This window comes from Orycteropus afer, unplaced genomic scaffold (genome assembly GCF_000298275.1).
Source record: "Orycteropus afer afer isolate SDZICR_OR568_19922 unplaced genomic scaffold, OryAfe1.0 scaffold00051, whole genome shotgun sequence".
Classification (NCBI taxonomy): Eukaryota; Metazoa; Chordata; class Mammalia; order Tubulidentata; family Orycteropodidae; genus Orycteropus; species Orycteropus afer.
The window spans coordinates 4,321,783-4,339,654 of record NW_006921638.1 but is presented as its reverse complement, the minus strand read 5'-3'; the positions used below and the strand labels follow the sequence as shown (position 1 = coordinate 4,339,654).

The 17,872-nt window shown below is 41.3% G+C and overlaps 1 protein-coding gene across 1 annotated transcript in view; it reads left to right on the top strand.

Moving 5' to 3' along the window:
* Positions 1-15,998, top strand: part of EGLN3 (egl-9 family hypoxia inducible factor 3) — a 29,800-nt gene extending 13,802 nt beyond the window's left edge. The window contains exons 2-5 of the mRNA XM_007938537.2: positions 10,432-10,551; positions 12,350-12,486; positions 14,211-14,284; positions 15,967-15,998. Of these exons, the coding sequence (XP_007936728.1) occupies positions 10,432-10,551; positions 12,350-12,486; positions 14,211-14,284; positions 15,967-15,998 (363 nt within the window). The remainder of the gene's footprint in view (positions 1-10,431; positions 10,552-12,349; positions 12,487-14,210; positions 14,285-15,966) is intronic.
* Positions 15,999-17,872: the final 1,874 nt, after the last annotated feature.

Here is a 17,872-nt window from a genome sequence, read left to right as displayed (position 1 = left end):
TGTGACCTTAGGCTCCTTGTACCTGAGTTTCCTTATCTGTAAAATGGAGATAATAGCAATTCCTGGTACTGACCTCATGGGGTTATTATGAAGATTGAATGAGGTAATATTTGTGAAGTGCATAGAACAGTGTCTGATGCTTTATTAATGTTGGTTTGGTAAATGTGGCTACTGAATTTCATAAGTTCTAATTCTACACTGAGTTGCTGTGTGCCGTTTCTTTCATTCAGCAGATACATTTTCCCAAGTGCTAACATGCAAATGTAAATATAACATCTTTTGTTGTTTGCTGCTGTAGCATTGGCTCCAACTCATGACAACCCTACGCACAACAAAACAAAACAAAACAGAACAAAAACTCTGTGCAGTCCTGTGCCACCTTGATGATCGTTGCCCTGTGTTGGATGATACTCTGTTGTGATCTGTGTGGTTTTCATTGGCTAATTTTCAGAAGTAGATCTCCCTGTCCTCCTTCCTAGTCTGTCTTAGTCTGGAAGCTCTGCTGAACCCTGTCTACTATGGGTGACTCTCCTGGTATTTGAAATACCCGTGGCATAGCTTCCAGTATCATAGTGACATGGAAGCCACCACAGTACAACAAACTGAGATGGGTAGGAAATTATAAGATCTGGCTTTCTAGAAAGTTCACTAGCTTTATTTTTTTCCAGCATAGTGACAATATTTTAAGTTAAAAATCATTGAGCATTCTGGGTCAAGTGTTTTCCAGGTTTCTCCTATGTTAAGAATAGTGATTCAAGACATTTTTCATGATATGATTGGATTAGTAAGTATATATTTTTTTCATACATGACCCATTAATAAAGTCTTGACTTGTATTGAAGTTATGGATTCCTTCAAGCATTTTAGGATTACATGAAGATGAAAATGTAAAGAGAACCATACTGAATTCTCTGATGGTCCTTCACTGTTGTGTTCAGAGCATCTCAAGAGCTAAGGTGAAGTTACATTTTTGACAAGGCTGCTTTCTCACACCACAGGAAGTTAAGTTAAACATTATGAGTCCCTACCCTCATATCACCTTAAGGTTTACTCATGAACTTGTTTTGCTATAGAATGAGATAACTTCTAGGTCCATAGGCTAACTTCCGGGAGCTCTGGTAGCATAGTGGCTAAGGCACTTGACTGCTAACCAGAAGGCTGGCGGTTCAAACCCACCAGCCACTCCTCGGAAGGAAGGTTGGGCAATCCTACTTCCGTAGTGATACTGCCTCGGAAACCCAAGGAGGGGTCGCTATGAGTCAGGGCTGACTCGACGGCACATAACAACAACAACAACAGGCTAACTTCCAGGGTCAATGACTTGTGAGCAAATGACTCAGGGCACATGGCTGCCACTGCTCACCTTTCCTGAAACCAGGAAATTTAACAAGACGATATGTGCAAGGTGCCACCTGGGTACACAGGTCCTCAGGAAATGGCAACTGTTCTTATTTGGGGAAAGGCAACAGAAAGAATATGGTTAAATGCCTGTCTTAATGTCCTTAACCTTGGAGTTTGCTGACTTTCACTGATTTCATAATTGCAAGGAAGTCCCTGTTGGAAACATTTCTCTGGTGACAAGGACAGTGATTGAGAGGGGGCAGGGTCCCCCAGTGTATGTTCCCTCCTCGGTCCTCCAGGCAGTGTGCTTGGGTGTGGGCTGGCTGCCACTCTCACGCAGCGCACGTAGCCCTGTCACTCAGCCATCATCCAGCTGGCCGAGAGCCAGGCCTCTGAGGGAAGGGCCGCCTTCCCAAACCCAAACAGTCTGTATTGATATGTCACTGTTGCTGGCCCTGTTTACTGTGCCTAATTGTAGGGACCTGGCTGAATCCCCTCCAAGGAAAGGAATTAACCACAATTCAGAAAGGAATGACAATAGGCTCTTACATTCCTGAGCACAGAGTTTCTGTGGCTTCTTGGGGGAGGGTGATCTAGAAGTGCATGCATGAAGTACAGGGGTCCCCTGGAGTAGAATCATAATCTAATATATGGTTTCTTAACCTAGAGTCTCTAGTAAGGCTTTACAGAATCTTTGAACACCCTGAAATGTGATGCAGATTTGTGTGTGTGGGTTCCACAGTCACTATCAAGTTGACTCCAACTCATGGTGAGCCCGTGTGTGCTCTGTAGGGTTTTTAGTGGCTGATTATTTGAAGTACATTTCTAGGCTTTTCTTCTGAGGCATCTGCTGGTGGACTTGAACCCGCAACCTTTAGGTTAGCAGCTGAGCGTGTTAACCATTTATACTACCCAGGGTCTCCCATGTGTGTGGGTGGTGATGGTGGTGGTAGGTGTCCTCAAGTCTATTTCCGACTCATAGTGACCCCGTGTGACAGAGTAGAATTGCCCGTGGGGTTTTCTTGGCTGCAGTCTTCCTGGGAGCTGAATGGTAGATGGTTCTCCTGTGGAATGGCTGGGTGGGTTCTAATTGCCAGTCTTGCACTTAGCAGCTAAGTGCTTAAATGTTTTGCCAGCAGAGAGGTGGGCATGGTAGCCGGTATCTTTAATGTAAGGATCTCAAGGGGCTCTAGTACCTGGTAGAAGTATCATCACCAATTCAGGAGAACTCATTTGAAGGTTCCAGATTCTGGGTAGTTCTTCAGATGGTTGTTTGGATCATCTTTAGTTTAAGACTGAGTTCATGGTGGAATAAACCAGGGCATTGACTTAAAAGGTCTGAGGATGGATTTTAAAGTGAAATGGCAAAACCCTTCTAGGTACTCTACTCTCACCTGGCCAGGAGGAGCAGGAAGCTTCACATCATCAAAGCAACTAAGAGTCAGGTTCCCTTCCTCCCTCCCACTCTCTCTCTCTCTCTCTGACTGTGGCAAAATATATACATAACAAATTTACCTTTACAACCATTTTTACGAATACCATTCAGTGACATTCGTTATGATTACTATGTTATGACCATTACCACTATCTGTTCCACAGTATTCATCAACTTAACAGGAACTCAGTATCGCTTAAGCAGTAACTCTCCATTCCTCTTCCCACCTGCCTCTGTTAGCCGCTAATACATTTTAATCTCTATTAATTTACGTACACTAGATAATTGCCTAAGCCATTTGACTGTTAAGGCTGACTAGAAGGCTGGCGGTTCAAACCCACTAGTCACTCCTCGGAAGGAAGATTGGGGAATCTACTTCCATAGTGATACCGCCTCAGAAACCCAAGGAGGGGTCGCCATGAGTCAGGTTAGATAATTCATTTAAGTGGGATCATGCAATATCATTTCTCTTTATGGCTGAATAATATTCCATTGAATGTATATATCACAGTTTGTTTATCCATACATCTGTTGAAGGACTTGGGTTGTTTTCACATTTTGGCTATTGTGAATAAAGCTGCAGTGAACATTGGTGTGCAAATATCTGTTTCAGTCCCAGTTTTTTCAAGTCTTTTGGGTATATACCTAGTTGCTGGGTCATATAGAAAATCTGTGTTTAATTTTTTTGAGGAATTGCCAAACTGCTTTCCACACCAGCTGTACCATTTTATAACTCTACATCCTCACCAACACTTATTATTTTCTGTTTTTCTGATAATAGCCATCCAAATGGGAGTAAAAGTGGTATTGCATTGTGGTTTTGATATACATTTCACTAATGAGTAATGATGTTGAGCATCTTTTCATGTGTTTGTTGGCCATTTGTGTATCTTCTTTGATGAAATGTCTATTCAAGCCCTTTGCCTATTTTTTGATTGGGGCTTGTTTTGTTGTTGAGTTGTGTTATTGTTGTTAGGTGCTGTGGTACAGTGAACTACTTTATATGCCTCTTCTGGCCATGGTCTTTGTGACTCTCACCAGATGACTGGATGGAACTATGTAAATGTGGGGTGCTTGTGGCCCACCAAGGGGATCTGATAGCTTGTTTATAATGTAAATAAGGTACTTGGCACCCTTATATGGGTGGGACCATGGAAATAAGGGGTGTGAGGATTGGTCAGTTTTGCCATCCCTCTAGGCTTAAAATGCATCATCTCAGAGGTAGAAAGGGGAGAGCTCACTACCATCAAGAAAGAAGAGCCAGGTGTAGTGTATGTCCTTGGACCTGAGATAACGGAGTTGAGATGGCAAGAAGCAGGAGCAGAGAAACTGGTGGAGAAACCGCAGCAGGAGACCCCAGTAGCTGACGCTAGCATGAGACAAAATGGTAGGTTTCCTAGCCCACAGAGTAAGGAAGCTGAGTGCCTTCAGGCGGGAGACTTGCTGGCAGAGTGGGGTATCTCTCGACACCTGTAGGCAGAGCTGAAAGAACTTTGTAATGCTTGCCTCAGGAGGGCAGAGGCCAACAGGCTGCAGGGCTGAGAGGAAAGAGAGAGACCTGTCTTCAGGTATGGCTGAGAAGAGGCTGTCCTGATTGAAGAACTATATCCTGAATTGTAAGCTGTTACTTCCTTAATAAACCCCATGAGTATTGTCTGTGAATTCTATGTGGCCTATGCAACCAATTATCTGTTGAACCCAGCAGAGAAGCAGGGTGCTATGGAATGGAGCAGGGTGCTCATGGGCGGTTGGTGTCAGAATTGGTATAAAGCTTGGAGGGTGGTGGCATGTCTGACCTGTGCCTCATACGAATCAGCCTTGGGCTGTTGATGTTGTTCTGGGTCCTCCTTCCCTCTTGTGAAGTTAAAGGAGGTCAGAAGGTACCCTCATGCCCTTTTTGCAAGTGCTGTCAAGTCTGTTCAGACTCATACCGACCCCCCTGTGTGACAGAGTAGAACTGCTCCGTGGTGTTTTCTCAGCTGTAATCTTTACAGGAGCAGATCACCAGGACTTTCTCCTGTGGAACCACTGTGTGTTCAAACCGTGAGCCTTTCAGTTAGTAGACAAGCGCTTAACCATTACTGTGAGTTGGAAATTGTACGTGCTATTGTTAATCACGCTAACATGTTATTTAAATTCTATAAATTTCAGATATTAGTCTAGTCAGGAAGTTTTGCCAAATGAAAAGTTTATAATAAAGACATCCTTCTGATCTGTGGCAGTGCTCATTGCTTGGCATGTCTGTCACATAATTAAACCACTCTGGCCATGTTGTTATTGTTCTGAAGCATTCTCCTCCTTTGTGCACTCTACCTCCCCCTTGGGCTTGATGAGGTCTAGATAGCAACTCAGTTGTACTGATCAGTTTCCGGAGTTTGTTATTGCCCCGTGTACAAATTGGCACGGAAGTGAGTGGCTACTTACTGAAGTGAGGTTTGGTTCTTAGTGCATCCTTCACCTTGTTGTTTTCTGATGTGTCAAAGACCAGCAAATAGTTGAGAATCTGCCCAAGCTAAGACCCATCTATGGCAATTGTCCAGAAAATGCACTGATAAAATTGGCTGTATATAGTTTCAACAGGCCCACTGAGGCTCACAATGATTTCCTTGCATTGTTCCAAACTTGATGCATAGGCTTCGGTAATCAGGAGAGGGTGAGTATGCATTCTGGCCAGAAAAATTATCTCTGTTCCTCTCCCTTAAGAAATGAGATACATTGTTGGCATTTAGAAGTTTTGTCCTAATAGAAAGGAGCCCTGGTTGCACAGTGATTAAGTGCTCGTCTGCTAACCAAAAGATTGGCGCCTTGAACTCACCAGCCACTTCACAGGAGAAAGATGTGGCAGTCTGCTTCTGTAAAGTTTACAAGCTTAGAAACCCTATGGGGCAGTTCTGACTTGTTCTGTAGTGCCTCTGTGAGTCAGAATTGACTTGACGGTAGTGGGTTTGGGTTTTGGTTTTGGGTTCTAATAGAAAGACCCCAGGCATGTGTAGCAATTAGTAAACGATGTTCTTTTTTTGAGGTTGCATCTGTCTTTATTTTTTCAATATTTTAATATAAGCCGAGTCCTGCAGCAGACAGCACTTCAAAATGCTCTGAAGAGCTCTGTTGCTTTTTCTGTGATTGATGATTAAATTGGGTCTTAGATCTTCTTGGACCTTTATAGAAAAGAAACCGAGCCTCGGATCACACAATTAGTTTCAGAGAGAACTGGATGGCAGGCATCCAGACCACTGACCTTTTCCTTAGAGTAGAACTGTTTAAGAATTATGTTGTACTGATGGAGTACTTTTTCTTTTCAGGGCTTCACAGTGGGGGAAAGGTGAGATGGTAGGGAATCTAGCCTATAATTGTGTGTGGCTTAAGTGACTTTCATTATTGGCTCAGTGGTGGCTTTTATAATCCTAATAGCTGCTTCCAGGGATGGATAATTCCCTAGTCATTATCGGTGACTTCATTTATCTCTTCCTCTCCAGCTAGTCCCATCATATTTGTCTTCTTCCAGTCACCTTTCCCCAAGCCATCCTTTGCTTGGTGGTGCCATCATTTGTTAAATCTTGATTGCAGGAGCCTCAAAATTCCATCTTCTGCAAGAAGTTCAAGCTAACAGCATAACTTCACCTCTCACATGATATTGCATTGACATTTTATTTTAAAAAGTGTTTTTTAAGATTTTAATTTCTAGAAATTTTGTACTTTCCCATAACATTTCCTTCAAAACTATTATCCTCAAATGCCCAAACCACTGCCATCTGAATTAAATTGGACACCAGAAGGGTATTCTAGGTTTTTAAGTAAGTTGCTGTCAAGTCAGTTCTGACTGATGGTCACCCTGTGTACGCCAGAGCACAGCTATGCTCTATAGGACTTTCTTTTCTTTCTTTTTTTTTAAACTTTATATTATGATTTGGGTGAGACTTTATAGAACAAATTGGTTTGCCATTCAACAGTGCATGCCCATTTTGTCATGACATTGATTGCAATCCCTACAGTTTAACAGCACTCTTCCTACTTCCTCCCTGTGGTTGCCATTTCCCTTTGTCCTTTTTTTCTTATCTATTCCTGGCTTCTGAGTTTTATCCCTGGGCTAATGCTGCTATTTTGATCTCTTATGGTTGGTTGTTCTAAGGCGTGCATACCTCCCTGGTGTAATTGTTCACCTCATAAGATTGTCTATTTTTTGACTGCAAGTTGAGCCCCACGAATGAGTTCAGTTCCTGGATTGATGGGTGACTAAGTGCTGTAGTTTTGGGAGTTCTACCCGTCTCAGTCGGCAGCTCTGGTAGATAGTGGCTAAGACACTTGCCTGCTAACCAGACGGCAAGTTCAAACCCACCAGCCACTCCTCGGAAGGAAGGTTGGGCAATCCTACTTCCGTAGTGATACTGCCTCGGAAACCCAAGGAGGGGTCGCTATGAGTCGGGGCTGACTTGACGGCACATAACAACAACAACAACAACCCGTCTCAGGCCACTAAGCCTGATCTTTTGTATTATTTTGAATTGTGTTCTGTACTTTTCTCCCACTCTATCCAGGATCTCTTATTGTGATCCCTTCCAGAATGGTTGGCAGTGGTAGCCAGACATCATCTAGTCCTCTGGTCATGGAAGCTGAGGTTCCCATGGTCCCCTGGTCCTTTGGACTGATTTCCACGCATCTTTGATTTTTTCTCTCTTCTTTCCTCTAGATGAGAAGAGACCAATAGTTGCACCTTAGATGGCCACTCACAGGCTTTTAAGATCCTGGTCACTACTCACCAAAGTAGGGTGTTGGACGATGTTATGCCAATTAAGCCTGCAACCATGGTCCCAAGCCCATAGTTTCAGTAATTCACTCCCTCCAGGTGTTTGCTTATGACTAGAAAGTTTTCATAACTTTGTCCCTGTTAGCCCTATTTTCCCTCTCTCTGGACATTTTTATATCACATACAAATATGTATGTAAAAATATCATCCGCCAAGCCTACATATATGACCACAGGTTTAGGCCCATTAGCCTACCCATGCTTGACCATTTAACCTGTCTACCTATGTATCCACTCACTGATTAATGTTTGTTATTACTGATAATGCAGTATTATATATGTAATAATGTTTACCTTTGTTGTCTGTAACTCTTGTGCACCTCCCTGTGTCTTCCTTTTCCTTAGTGATATTGTGTTGGTCACTTACTTGTATTTGCCTTTCCCTTCACCCGAATTAACAGGGTCTCTTACCTATTTAGTAATTCCGTACCCTTCCCCCCATCCCTGGTAACCATCAAAGAATGTTTTTTTCTGTGTGCAAACCTTTCCTTGTGTTTTTATAATAGTGGACTCATACGATATTTGTCCTTTTGTGATTGACTTATTTCACTGAGCATAATGCCCCACAACTTTGTCTACGTTATAGGGGTGTTTTGCAGATTCTTCATTATTCTTTAATGTTGCATGGTATTCCATTGTGTGTATGTACCATAGTTTGTTTATCCATTCATCTGTTGATAGGCATGTAGGTTACCTGTTTCCACCTCATTGGAAATATTTTAGACATTCAAAAGCAGGGTAGGGACATTGCTAGCTGCATGAGGGTATATATTATGAGAGATACAATGATTTAAGCTTTAAGATCAATGTAATGTCAAGTTGTCATTCATCCTTATTAATGTTCTAGTATACAATGTATATGAAGCCTTTTAAAGCTATATGCCTAGTTCATATGTTCATGCTATCACTGGGGGTAACGTGGGAGCCATAGTATTGAAGTTAATTGAACTGCTGGGCATGAGTAGTTCATTGTACCCATGAGGAAGCTCTGCCATTTGTGTGATGTCATTCCTCCATGTATGTTTGAAGATCAAAACCAAAAACTATACCCACTGCTATCAAGTCAATTCCATCTCATAGCACCTCTATATAGGGAGGGTTCCCAAGGCTGTACATCTTTATGGAAGCACACTGCCTCATCTTTCTTCCATGGAGCAGCTGGTGGGCTTGAACAGCTGACCTGTTGATTAGCAGCCCAATGCTTTAACCACAGCACCACCAGAGCTCCTTTATGTTTGATGATAGATTATTAAAATAAGAGAAACACTACTAATCTAGGTAAAGTGTAAACTTATTCTTTAGAGGAAAGAGCCATTCACTAATTCATTCATTTAATCATCAAATTTTAAACAGATACCTCTTATGTGTCAGGCACTGTTCTGAGAGTTAAGGCTATATTAGTGAACAAAACAGGGGGAAAGGGCCCTGTCCTTATGTTATATTACCAGTTCCAGTACCTTCCCAGCGTATATTATATGCCTATAAATATAAAAATACTTAAAAATATGTCTGTTTTATGTGACAAAAAGAACTGGCTTTTTGGACTTTTTTTTTTTTTTTTTCTGCTCTCTGCCATAATTTTGTTAAGAAACAATTAAGAGAAGTTTGTTATCTTCTAACAGTAATTTTCAGTGGGGTATTTCTGTTTTATCCCTCCACCTGGTTAATACAGGTAGCACTTAGGTAAAGGAAAGGAACCTCAGATTATCACCCGATTTGATAATAATCAAGAAGAAGACAGGTATTGAGAAATGTATTAAGATATTTGTGGCTTTTTTCATGAAAGGGATGTGATTGTGTTGTCCGTGCTAAAACTTCTTGACCCTTCCCTCTTCCTTTTCCTGTCTTACCATTTTATTGGGTACCTGACCATTTCCTCCTTCATGATTGGTTCTCTTTGTAAATACAAGTATCTTTAGCCTTTGTTCTAAGACAACTGGTTTCTAGTTTTAATGTGCATAAGAATCACCTGGGGCACTTGTAGAACAGATAGAATCCCTGAGCCTCATGCTGAGCAATTTATGGGTCTAACTAACTGAAGATTGGAAGTTTGAGTCCACCTAGAGTCACTTCCACTCCTCAGAAAGAAGATGGGGCAATCTACTTCCGATACTGCCTCAGAAACCCAAGGAGGGGTCGCTCTGAGTTGGGTCCGACTTGATGGCACATAACAACAACAACAACAACAGAGGCACTTCACAAGAGAGGCATGGTGATCTGCTTCTGAAAGAATCACCTTTGCCATGAATTGGAGTCAGCTTGACCGCAGCTGGTAGCTGGTATACTATGCTACATCTCTTTCTTAATTAATGCTTGCTGAAAGGCAACTGGTAGATGGGAACCCAAAATCTGCTTTTTCAAAAAAGAAGATTGAAGAAAGGCAGGGCATTTTAATGATGATGTAAATGAGTTACTTTAAGAAAGACTGTCTAAAATGTTCTAGAACTGTGAAATATTGTTTAACCATGTATACTGAAGGGTAAAAATTTAAATACTTGCAAATGAAGAAGCCAGCCAAAAAAAAAACCAAAAAAACAAAAACAATCTCACTGCTGTGGAGTTGGATCCGACTCATAGAGACCCCTTCTTGGGTTTCCAAGGCGGTATCACTATGGAAGTAGATTGCCCAACCTTCCTTCCGAGGAGTGACTGGTGGATTTGAACCGCCAGCCTTCTGGTTAGTAGTCAAATGCCTTAGGCACTATGCCACCAGAGCTCTCAAACAAGCCAGCAGCCATCAACAAATATCACAAAGTACCCAAGGAAACTGTGTTTACCAGATTGTGGGTATTTACCAGTGGGAGAAGATTGTCTGAGCTTTGCTAACTAGCTTTCTTGGGATTTCTTCTTAGGCAATGGTGGCTTGCTACCCAGGAAATGGAACAGGTTACGTTCGCCATGTAGACAACCCCAACGGTGACGGCCGCTGCATCACCTGCATCTACTATCTGAACAAGAATTGGGATGCCAAGGTATTTTGGAACAACAGGAGTAAAGTGTGAGGTTAGAAACTACAGGAAAAGTATTCCAGTGACTTATTGAGAGAGCTTTGAGTTGAGAATAGCCCTATCTTCCACTAACAAGTCTTTCCTATTTCTGGTTCACGTTTTTCGTTTCTTCCCCTATGGAATTAGTGCTAAAGTTGATGAGATGAAAATAATGGTTACGAAGTTAATTTAAGGGGCCCAGGTAGGGTGATTATGTATATGTGGGAAGGGTGGTTGATAAAGAGAGGGTAATTTAATATTACTTTAGGATTGGTGGTCCATTTTTTTTTCTAATCCAGAACTGATATGACTCTCAATGCAGAATGGGATATGCACTTTCCTCCCAGCAGCAGCACTAAGAGAAACCCACAAAAATAGAACTGTAGGATATGCAGCCATCCCCAAGAGACATTTCCCACACAGTCCTCTCTCTAAGGGTGACACGTCTTGTTCATGGCTGCTTGCCATGGTTTACTATGGGTTGAAAATGCCAAATGCTTTGAGGCTTATTTTTGTATTTTAGAACATAAAGATAGAGATATGTAGTCTGATTCCATGCTTGCAAATATCTGTCTGGACTTTGTATGCTTTCTGAAAGCTAAGAATGATTTGGGAATCTGGGAAGTCAGAGAACTTTTCAAGCTCATTTGGCTTTTGAACCATCTACATCTCCATTTCCTGTTAGTGAGGACAGACACTCGTTGTCATAAAACAATGATGTTTTATCTGGGCCAGAGATACTAAACCTGGGAAACCAGTGAATCAGTGAAAAATCTTGTCTCTTCTCCCTATTTGGTTACATGGCTGGAATATATCCCTTCTTGTTGTTGTTGTTATGTGCCGCCGAGTCAGCCCTGACTCATAGCAACCCCTCCTTGGGTTTCCGAGGCAGTATCACTACGGAAGTAGGATTGCCCAACCTTCCTTCCGAGGAGTGGCTGGTGGGTTTGAACTGCCAGCCGTCTGGTTAGCAGGCAAGTGTCTTAGCCACTATGCTACCAGAGCTCCCATATATCCCTTAGGTCTCCTTTAAAGTCTTGAGAGGTGCTGTTGTAGGCAAGAGCATAAAGTTATTAGGCTTATAACAATAAATTAAGATGATCAGGTAACATGAGGTCATTCAACAGATATTTAAGTGCTATGGGGGAAACATTCGTAGGTGAAGCCTGAATTCTGCCCTCAATGTGGTTTAAGTAGTAGGGCAGATTAGGTATGCAAGTAAAGAACTAATTCAAGGAAGAAAGTGACATATGTCATAAAAGGTACAGAGAAGGTGGTCTGAGAGGTTGGAAAAGAGAATATAGTTTCCAGTTAATGAGGTCAGGTGAGAAGCTTGTGGAATTCAGAACAAAGCAGTAAATTCCAATCAAAGAAGAAGTTATGTGTGATGATCGTCCTAGAAAGCTGTTAGTATTAGCCTGAAAGCATAGGAAATGGCTGGGTTTTTTTTTTTTGGTAGGTCAAAAACAGTCAAATATTGGCAATGCAATGTAGTTCAACCTAATAATACTCTATTTCATGTCCATAGGCTTCATGATTATGGGGGTAAGCAGGCTTTGTTTGGTATATGGTGGATAAGGATTATTCTACCCAAGTTTGCAGAACTTTTATTTCACAAGCCAGTGAAATAAAATTTGGTACAAAGTATGAGGTTGAAGTGAAAATTGGGGGCTAATATATGCTTGGAATGAAGTTTGGAAGATGGCATTTTTCTAGAAGAGGCTGAAATATCAGTAGAATGTGCTTGAGGCCAGTAAGTAATCCCCCTTCTTGTGGCCTTCAGCTGCACGGTGGGGTCCTGCGGATATTTCCAGAGGGAAAATCTTTCATAGCAGATGTGGAGCCCATTTTCGACAGACTCCTGTTCTTCTGGTCAGATCGTCGGAACCCACATGAAGTTCAGCCTTCCTACGCCACCAGGTAATAGCCAGGGTGGTGTTTATTTTTCCTAGAGGAGCTTGTGCAAACCCCAGTTCCCATGGATATGGGCGACTCACCACACCTCAAAGCTGACAGCAAATCTGTTTGGAGTTAAAAATTAAAGGGGAAGCTTTGGGTTCTTTGGTGTGCAAAAGAATGTCAATTTGAACTAATTACTAATAAATTGTTTTGTCTTAACTGAGTAGAATGGGCTCTATATTTCCCTGTGTGTGTTTCTCTTCTCCCCCTTTCTTTTTCCTTCTTTAATCTCATGTTGAACTACCTCTAAGGAATGTTGGCCATCACCTATGGTACATATCAGGAATTCTGGTTACTTTTGGAAGCAAGCAGAAAGAGAGACCTTGAACAGAAAGAGGAATTTGTTCTGACTTCTTTTCCTTTTTACCCTTTCAATGACTTGAAATAGATTTGGGATCACTAAATCCATGTTGCTACAATTGCATTTTATTTTTTTAATACTTTCTTTAGCACCTGCATGTGAAATTTTTCACAGTAACAGCCTAATTAAATGACACTACACACTTAGCAGTGCCCCCCTCCAGAAGTCATAGATCTGAACCTCAGACACAAAGTTGCATATTACATTCCATTCTAGAATTTGCTTTAGGTGAACAGGTTACCAGCTCTACTACCAAAGCCTGCTTGTGGCTTGTTTTATGGGGCCCAGTAACTGAATCCCATCATTTGTGGCAGAATTTCCTGGTTATTCCCTATTCCCACAGTGATTGACTTCAAAGGAAAAAATCAGGAAATGATGAGAAGCCCTTGAGAAAAATCAAATGCTCTAGAAATTCCAATAACTAATAATAATTATAAAATGAAACTCTTTGAAAACCCCATCATGAAATGGCTCCTATTACAGTCATCACATGTCATTCAATTGCTTCTTTGCTCTAATGTCCAAAACTGAACATAGAAAACCAAGAAGTTTACACACCTTGTGATTGAAGTTCAAAGCTTCACTCACATTTTACTTTCTCCTGTCCCCTCTCCATTATTTTGGGTCTCCCAGTCTTTAGTAGAATATCTCATTTCTAGACCTTTCTGTAGGAGACCTGGTGGCACCATAAAGAACTTGGCTGCCAATCAAAACATCACCAGTTCGAACCCACCAGGCACTCTGTAGGAGAGAGATGTGGCAGTCTGCTTCTGTAAAGGTTATATCCTTGGAGACCCCATAGGCTAGTTCTACTCTATCCCATAGGGTTGCTATGAGTTGGAATCAACTCATCTGCAGTGGGTTTAGCCTCTTGGAAGGAAAGTTGGGCAATCTACTTCTGTAGAGATACCGCCTCAGAAACCCAAGGAGGGGTCGCTATGAGTTGAATCGACTCAATGGCAGTGAGTTTGGTTTGGTTTTTTGGTGTATGTCATATACACTTGTTACAATATTGCTAAGTTGCCTGTCTCCCATGCTAGAGCCTGAGCTCTTTGAGGAAAAGGAAGATCTGTTCAGTGAATCTTTGAACTCCCAGTGCCCAGCAGTGCCCAGTGCTTGGCACATACCTGGAATTTTTTAAGTGTTTATTACATTCTAGTAGAACTGAAATCAGAGAAGTTTATTTTAAAATTGCATGTACTTCTAATAGTAGGGAAGCCTTTATATGTGGGCTTTACAAATAACTTTGATATAGGATTTATATTAAGTTATCTCTTTTTTCTTTTTTAATATTCTGAATCTCTTTCTGCTTATCTTTCACTAGATACGCTATGACTGTTTGGTACTTTGATGCCGAAGAAAGGGCCGAAGCCAAAAAGAAGTTCAGGAATTTAACTAGTATGTGTTCAGTATTTTCCTGTGACTTTTCACCAAATCACTCCATGACTTTTATTCAAGATTTATATATATATTCGAATATCCCCTGTTATTTCAGTTACTTCGTGCAGCTCTAAGAGAAATACCACAGGTGGATGGCTTTAACCAACAAGACTTTATTCTTTCACAGTTTTGGAAGCTTAAAGTCTGAGTTCAAAGTGCCAGGCTCTAGGGGCTGAGTGAAAGTGCCTTGACCTTAGGCTTCAGCTCTGCCTCTTGCTCCCAGCCCACTGAAGCTAGAGAGACTTTCTTCACTCAGGCAGCTGCTGGCTGCTGAGGCTGACAAACCCAAGGTCAACAAGTAAAAAAAAAAAGGCACAGTCCTAATTTTACCAAACCACTTGCAGGCCACTTATTCAAGTTAACATTAACAGTCCCAAGATCAGCAGACAACATGGCAAGCTGCTACCATGACTTGGTTGCATGCAGGGATTCAAGCATGCCCGAAATTACAGATCTTTCTCAACACTTCTCCATATGTACTGGAAACAGACCACATCCCTAAGGCAGCTACTCAACTGCTCTAGTAGATTCCACAATGGAGTTGATTAGCAATCTCATCATGGGGAATAACTACATCTAACTGCCAAGCCACTCAAAACCAGGCCCAGCCAAGTTGACACATAACCTTAACTACCACACCTGTCAATTAGTTATCAATAATGTCAATAATGACATCCTGATGGATTTAATTCTGAAACCCTTCTCTTAGCTCTGCTAGAAAAACCAAAAAAATACAAGGGACACATCCTGAGAATGCCCACTGATCATATAATGGTTTATAATGGATGGGAAATAGTTAACTTTTTAATAAATTTGTTAATGTTAACCAATCAAATATAGCATTAAATGATTTTGGCATATTGCAAAGAAAATATAATGGAACTCAGATAAAATGTTTTTTTTTTTTTTTTAAATTCTGTGGTTTTTCATTTATTATTATATTAGTGTGGGACTTTAACTTGCAATATAAAAATGGGGCTTGTGTGATAGAAACTGAATATAATTTAATACCATTCCTAACCCTCCAACCAGCATTTCCATAAGGCAGCGTGTCTCAAAATATGTCCCATTGAAGTGCTAGTCCTGGCAATTTGGTTTGTGAAAAGATAAATTCCCGCCCCCCACCCTGCCAAAAAAGGAAACGCTGCATACTGTATCCCTCTCTTGAAGAGTCACAATGCTCATTGGTGTGTCAAATCAAGGCTCTGAAAAAATCTTGCAGTTAAGAAGCGGATGTAGCCGTGACCCATTTGAAGTGAATACCTATCAAACACCCCGGCTAACACATTTTTGAAAACTCTGCTAGGAGGCACACTGCTCAACTTTGTTTTGTAAGATGTGAAGTATTTATTGGATGCTGTTTGTAACCTGGTGTCCTTGGGCAGTACAAACAGTTTATGACCTCAGCTGCTAACCAAAAGATCGGAGGTTTGAGTCCACACAGAGGTGCCTTGAAAGAAAGGCCTGGCAGTCTACTTCCCAAAAATCAGCCATTGACAGCCCTTGAGAGCACAGTCCTACGCTGTGCGCATGAGGTCTCCACGTGTTGGAAATGATTCAACAGCAACTGTTTTGTGTGTGTGACCTAAAACTCATTGATTCTGACCCCCAAACTCTTCTCTTTTCTGTGCCCAACCCAGGGAAAACTGAATCTACCCACACTGAAGACTGACCAGTGCTCTGAAATCCGCTGGCATCATTCATTTTAGCAACGGTGTCTAAGTTCTTTATAAGAGTTCAGATCCAAAGATAGCCTCTTCGATGACTCAGTGATGAGGACCTCTCCCCACTGCTGGAATGCCTTGCATCGTTCACTTCTCTGTCTTGCATGTGGTACTTTATGTCTTCTTGCCAAGACTGTATTCACCTTGAGACACTCTTTGCCAGATGAACTCTTTTGCTAACTCCAGAAATACCTGCAGACAACCTAGCTGGCCAGCGGTTTAACTGATACATTTTGTTGTTATTGGCTGTCAAAATGAGAGCATGGAAGCACAAGGGAGGGACTGTCTTACTTGCACTTTATGTACACTTCCTGATTTGAAAAGAAGGGGTTTGTAATGAAAACAAAAAGTAGGGACAGATGCCACAGAGAGGCATCAGTGAAGCCTTCACAGCAGGAAACAGAAATTTGTGTCATCTGAACAGTTTCCAGATGTTTTTAATCCAGGGCTGTTGGAGTTTCTGGAGAATTATCACACTCTACTTCCTTATAGATTTACCACCTTGGAAACCCAAAGGGGGTTGCTATGAGTCGGAATCGATTAAGTGGCAGTGAGGTTTTTTTTTTTTTTTTAAATGACATTATTACCTCTAAAAGGGCTGCTCTCAGAGTCATCAATTTAGAAGTGTCCTATGGAGTGGACACTCCTTTTTCGTCATCCTGAAATTTGCCTCTTACCAGTTTGTTGAAAATAGGGTTTTCTGATGTGAGATGAGAACACTGTTTCTCTGTTTTTACTTTCTTACCTAGGGAGCCTAATTCTCCAGGGGCTAAAACTGGACATGTTTCAATTGCTTTTTTGGAATGGAATTTGAATTTAAATCAAAGAAAAAAAAAATCTACTTGGTAGTTCAGAGCCAACTTCTGATAATGGTGTTGAAAGACCTTGCCTACTGATGATATATAATAATGCATCTTGAACAATTTGAGAGGAGAGATGGAGTTGGAAATGTGGGTGTTCCCTTTTTTCAGTTTTCATTTATAACGAGCTTGCCCTACTTCTTTAACAAAATAAGAAACAGGATACTGCTTTTTAAAAAGGAAATGGAAATAAACAAAAAAAATCCTGAAAAGCTGTTTGAGTTCTTCGAAATTGTCTGCTCCTAGCAGACCTTCAGCCGATGACTCTGTCAAGCAACTGGTTGGCACTGTGGCCAGAACCGTGGCGTACACTAGAACTGTGGAGGTCTATGACTGCTCTCTCTTGGCGGTTCTGCCACAGCAAGCCCAGGTTCCACTGTCTGCAACAACTCCTATTTCATGAAGTTACACATCCTGGTTTTCAGTTTCACTTTCGTGTTTTTAAATCCCTTTAGTTTCTTGCTTGAAAATCCCATGAACATTAAAGAGCCAGAAATATTTTTCTGTTGTCATTTTTGGATATGTAGACTTGCCAGCAAAGAAGTTTATTTTTCCCTTGTTTGGTTTTGGAAAATTTCCAGATAAGACTTGTCCTCATTCATTCTCATTAGCTAACACCGCCCCCTCCCCCCACTGTGTAGTACTTATCACTTTCTAACTTATTAAGTAATTTACTTATTTATTGTACTGTCTTGTATCCTTCCTTTATAGTCCAAGCCCAATGAGGACAGGCATTTTTATATGCTTTTAATCAATGGAATATATTCCCAGCACTTCAAATAATGCCTGGCACACAGTAAACCAAAATAAAAACAACAACAAACCCTCTGCTGTCAAGTCAGTTCTGACTTGTAGTGACCCCATCAGGTTTCCAAGGCTGTGAGTCTTTACGTAAGTAGATTACCTCATCTTCCTCCCATGGAACAGCTGCTGGGTTTGAACCACTGACCTTCTAGTTTGCA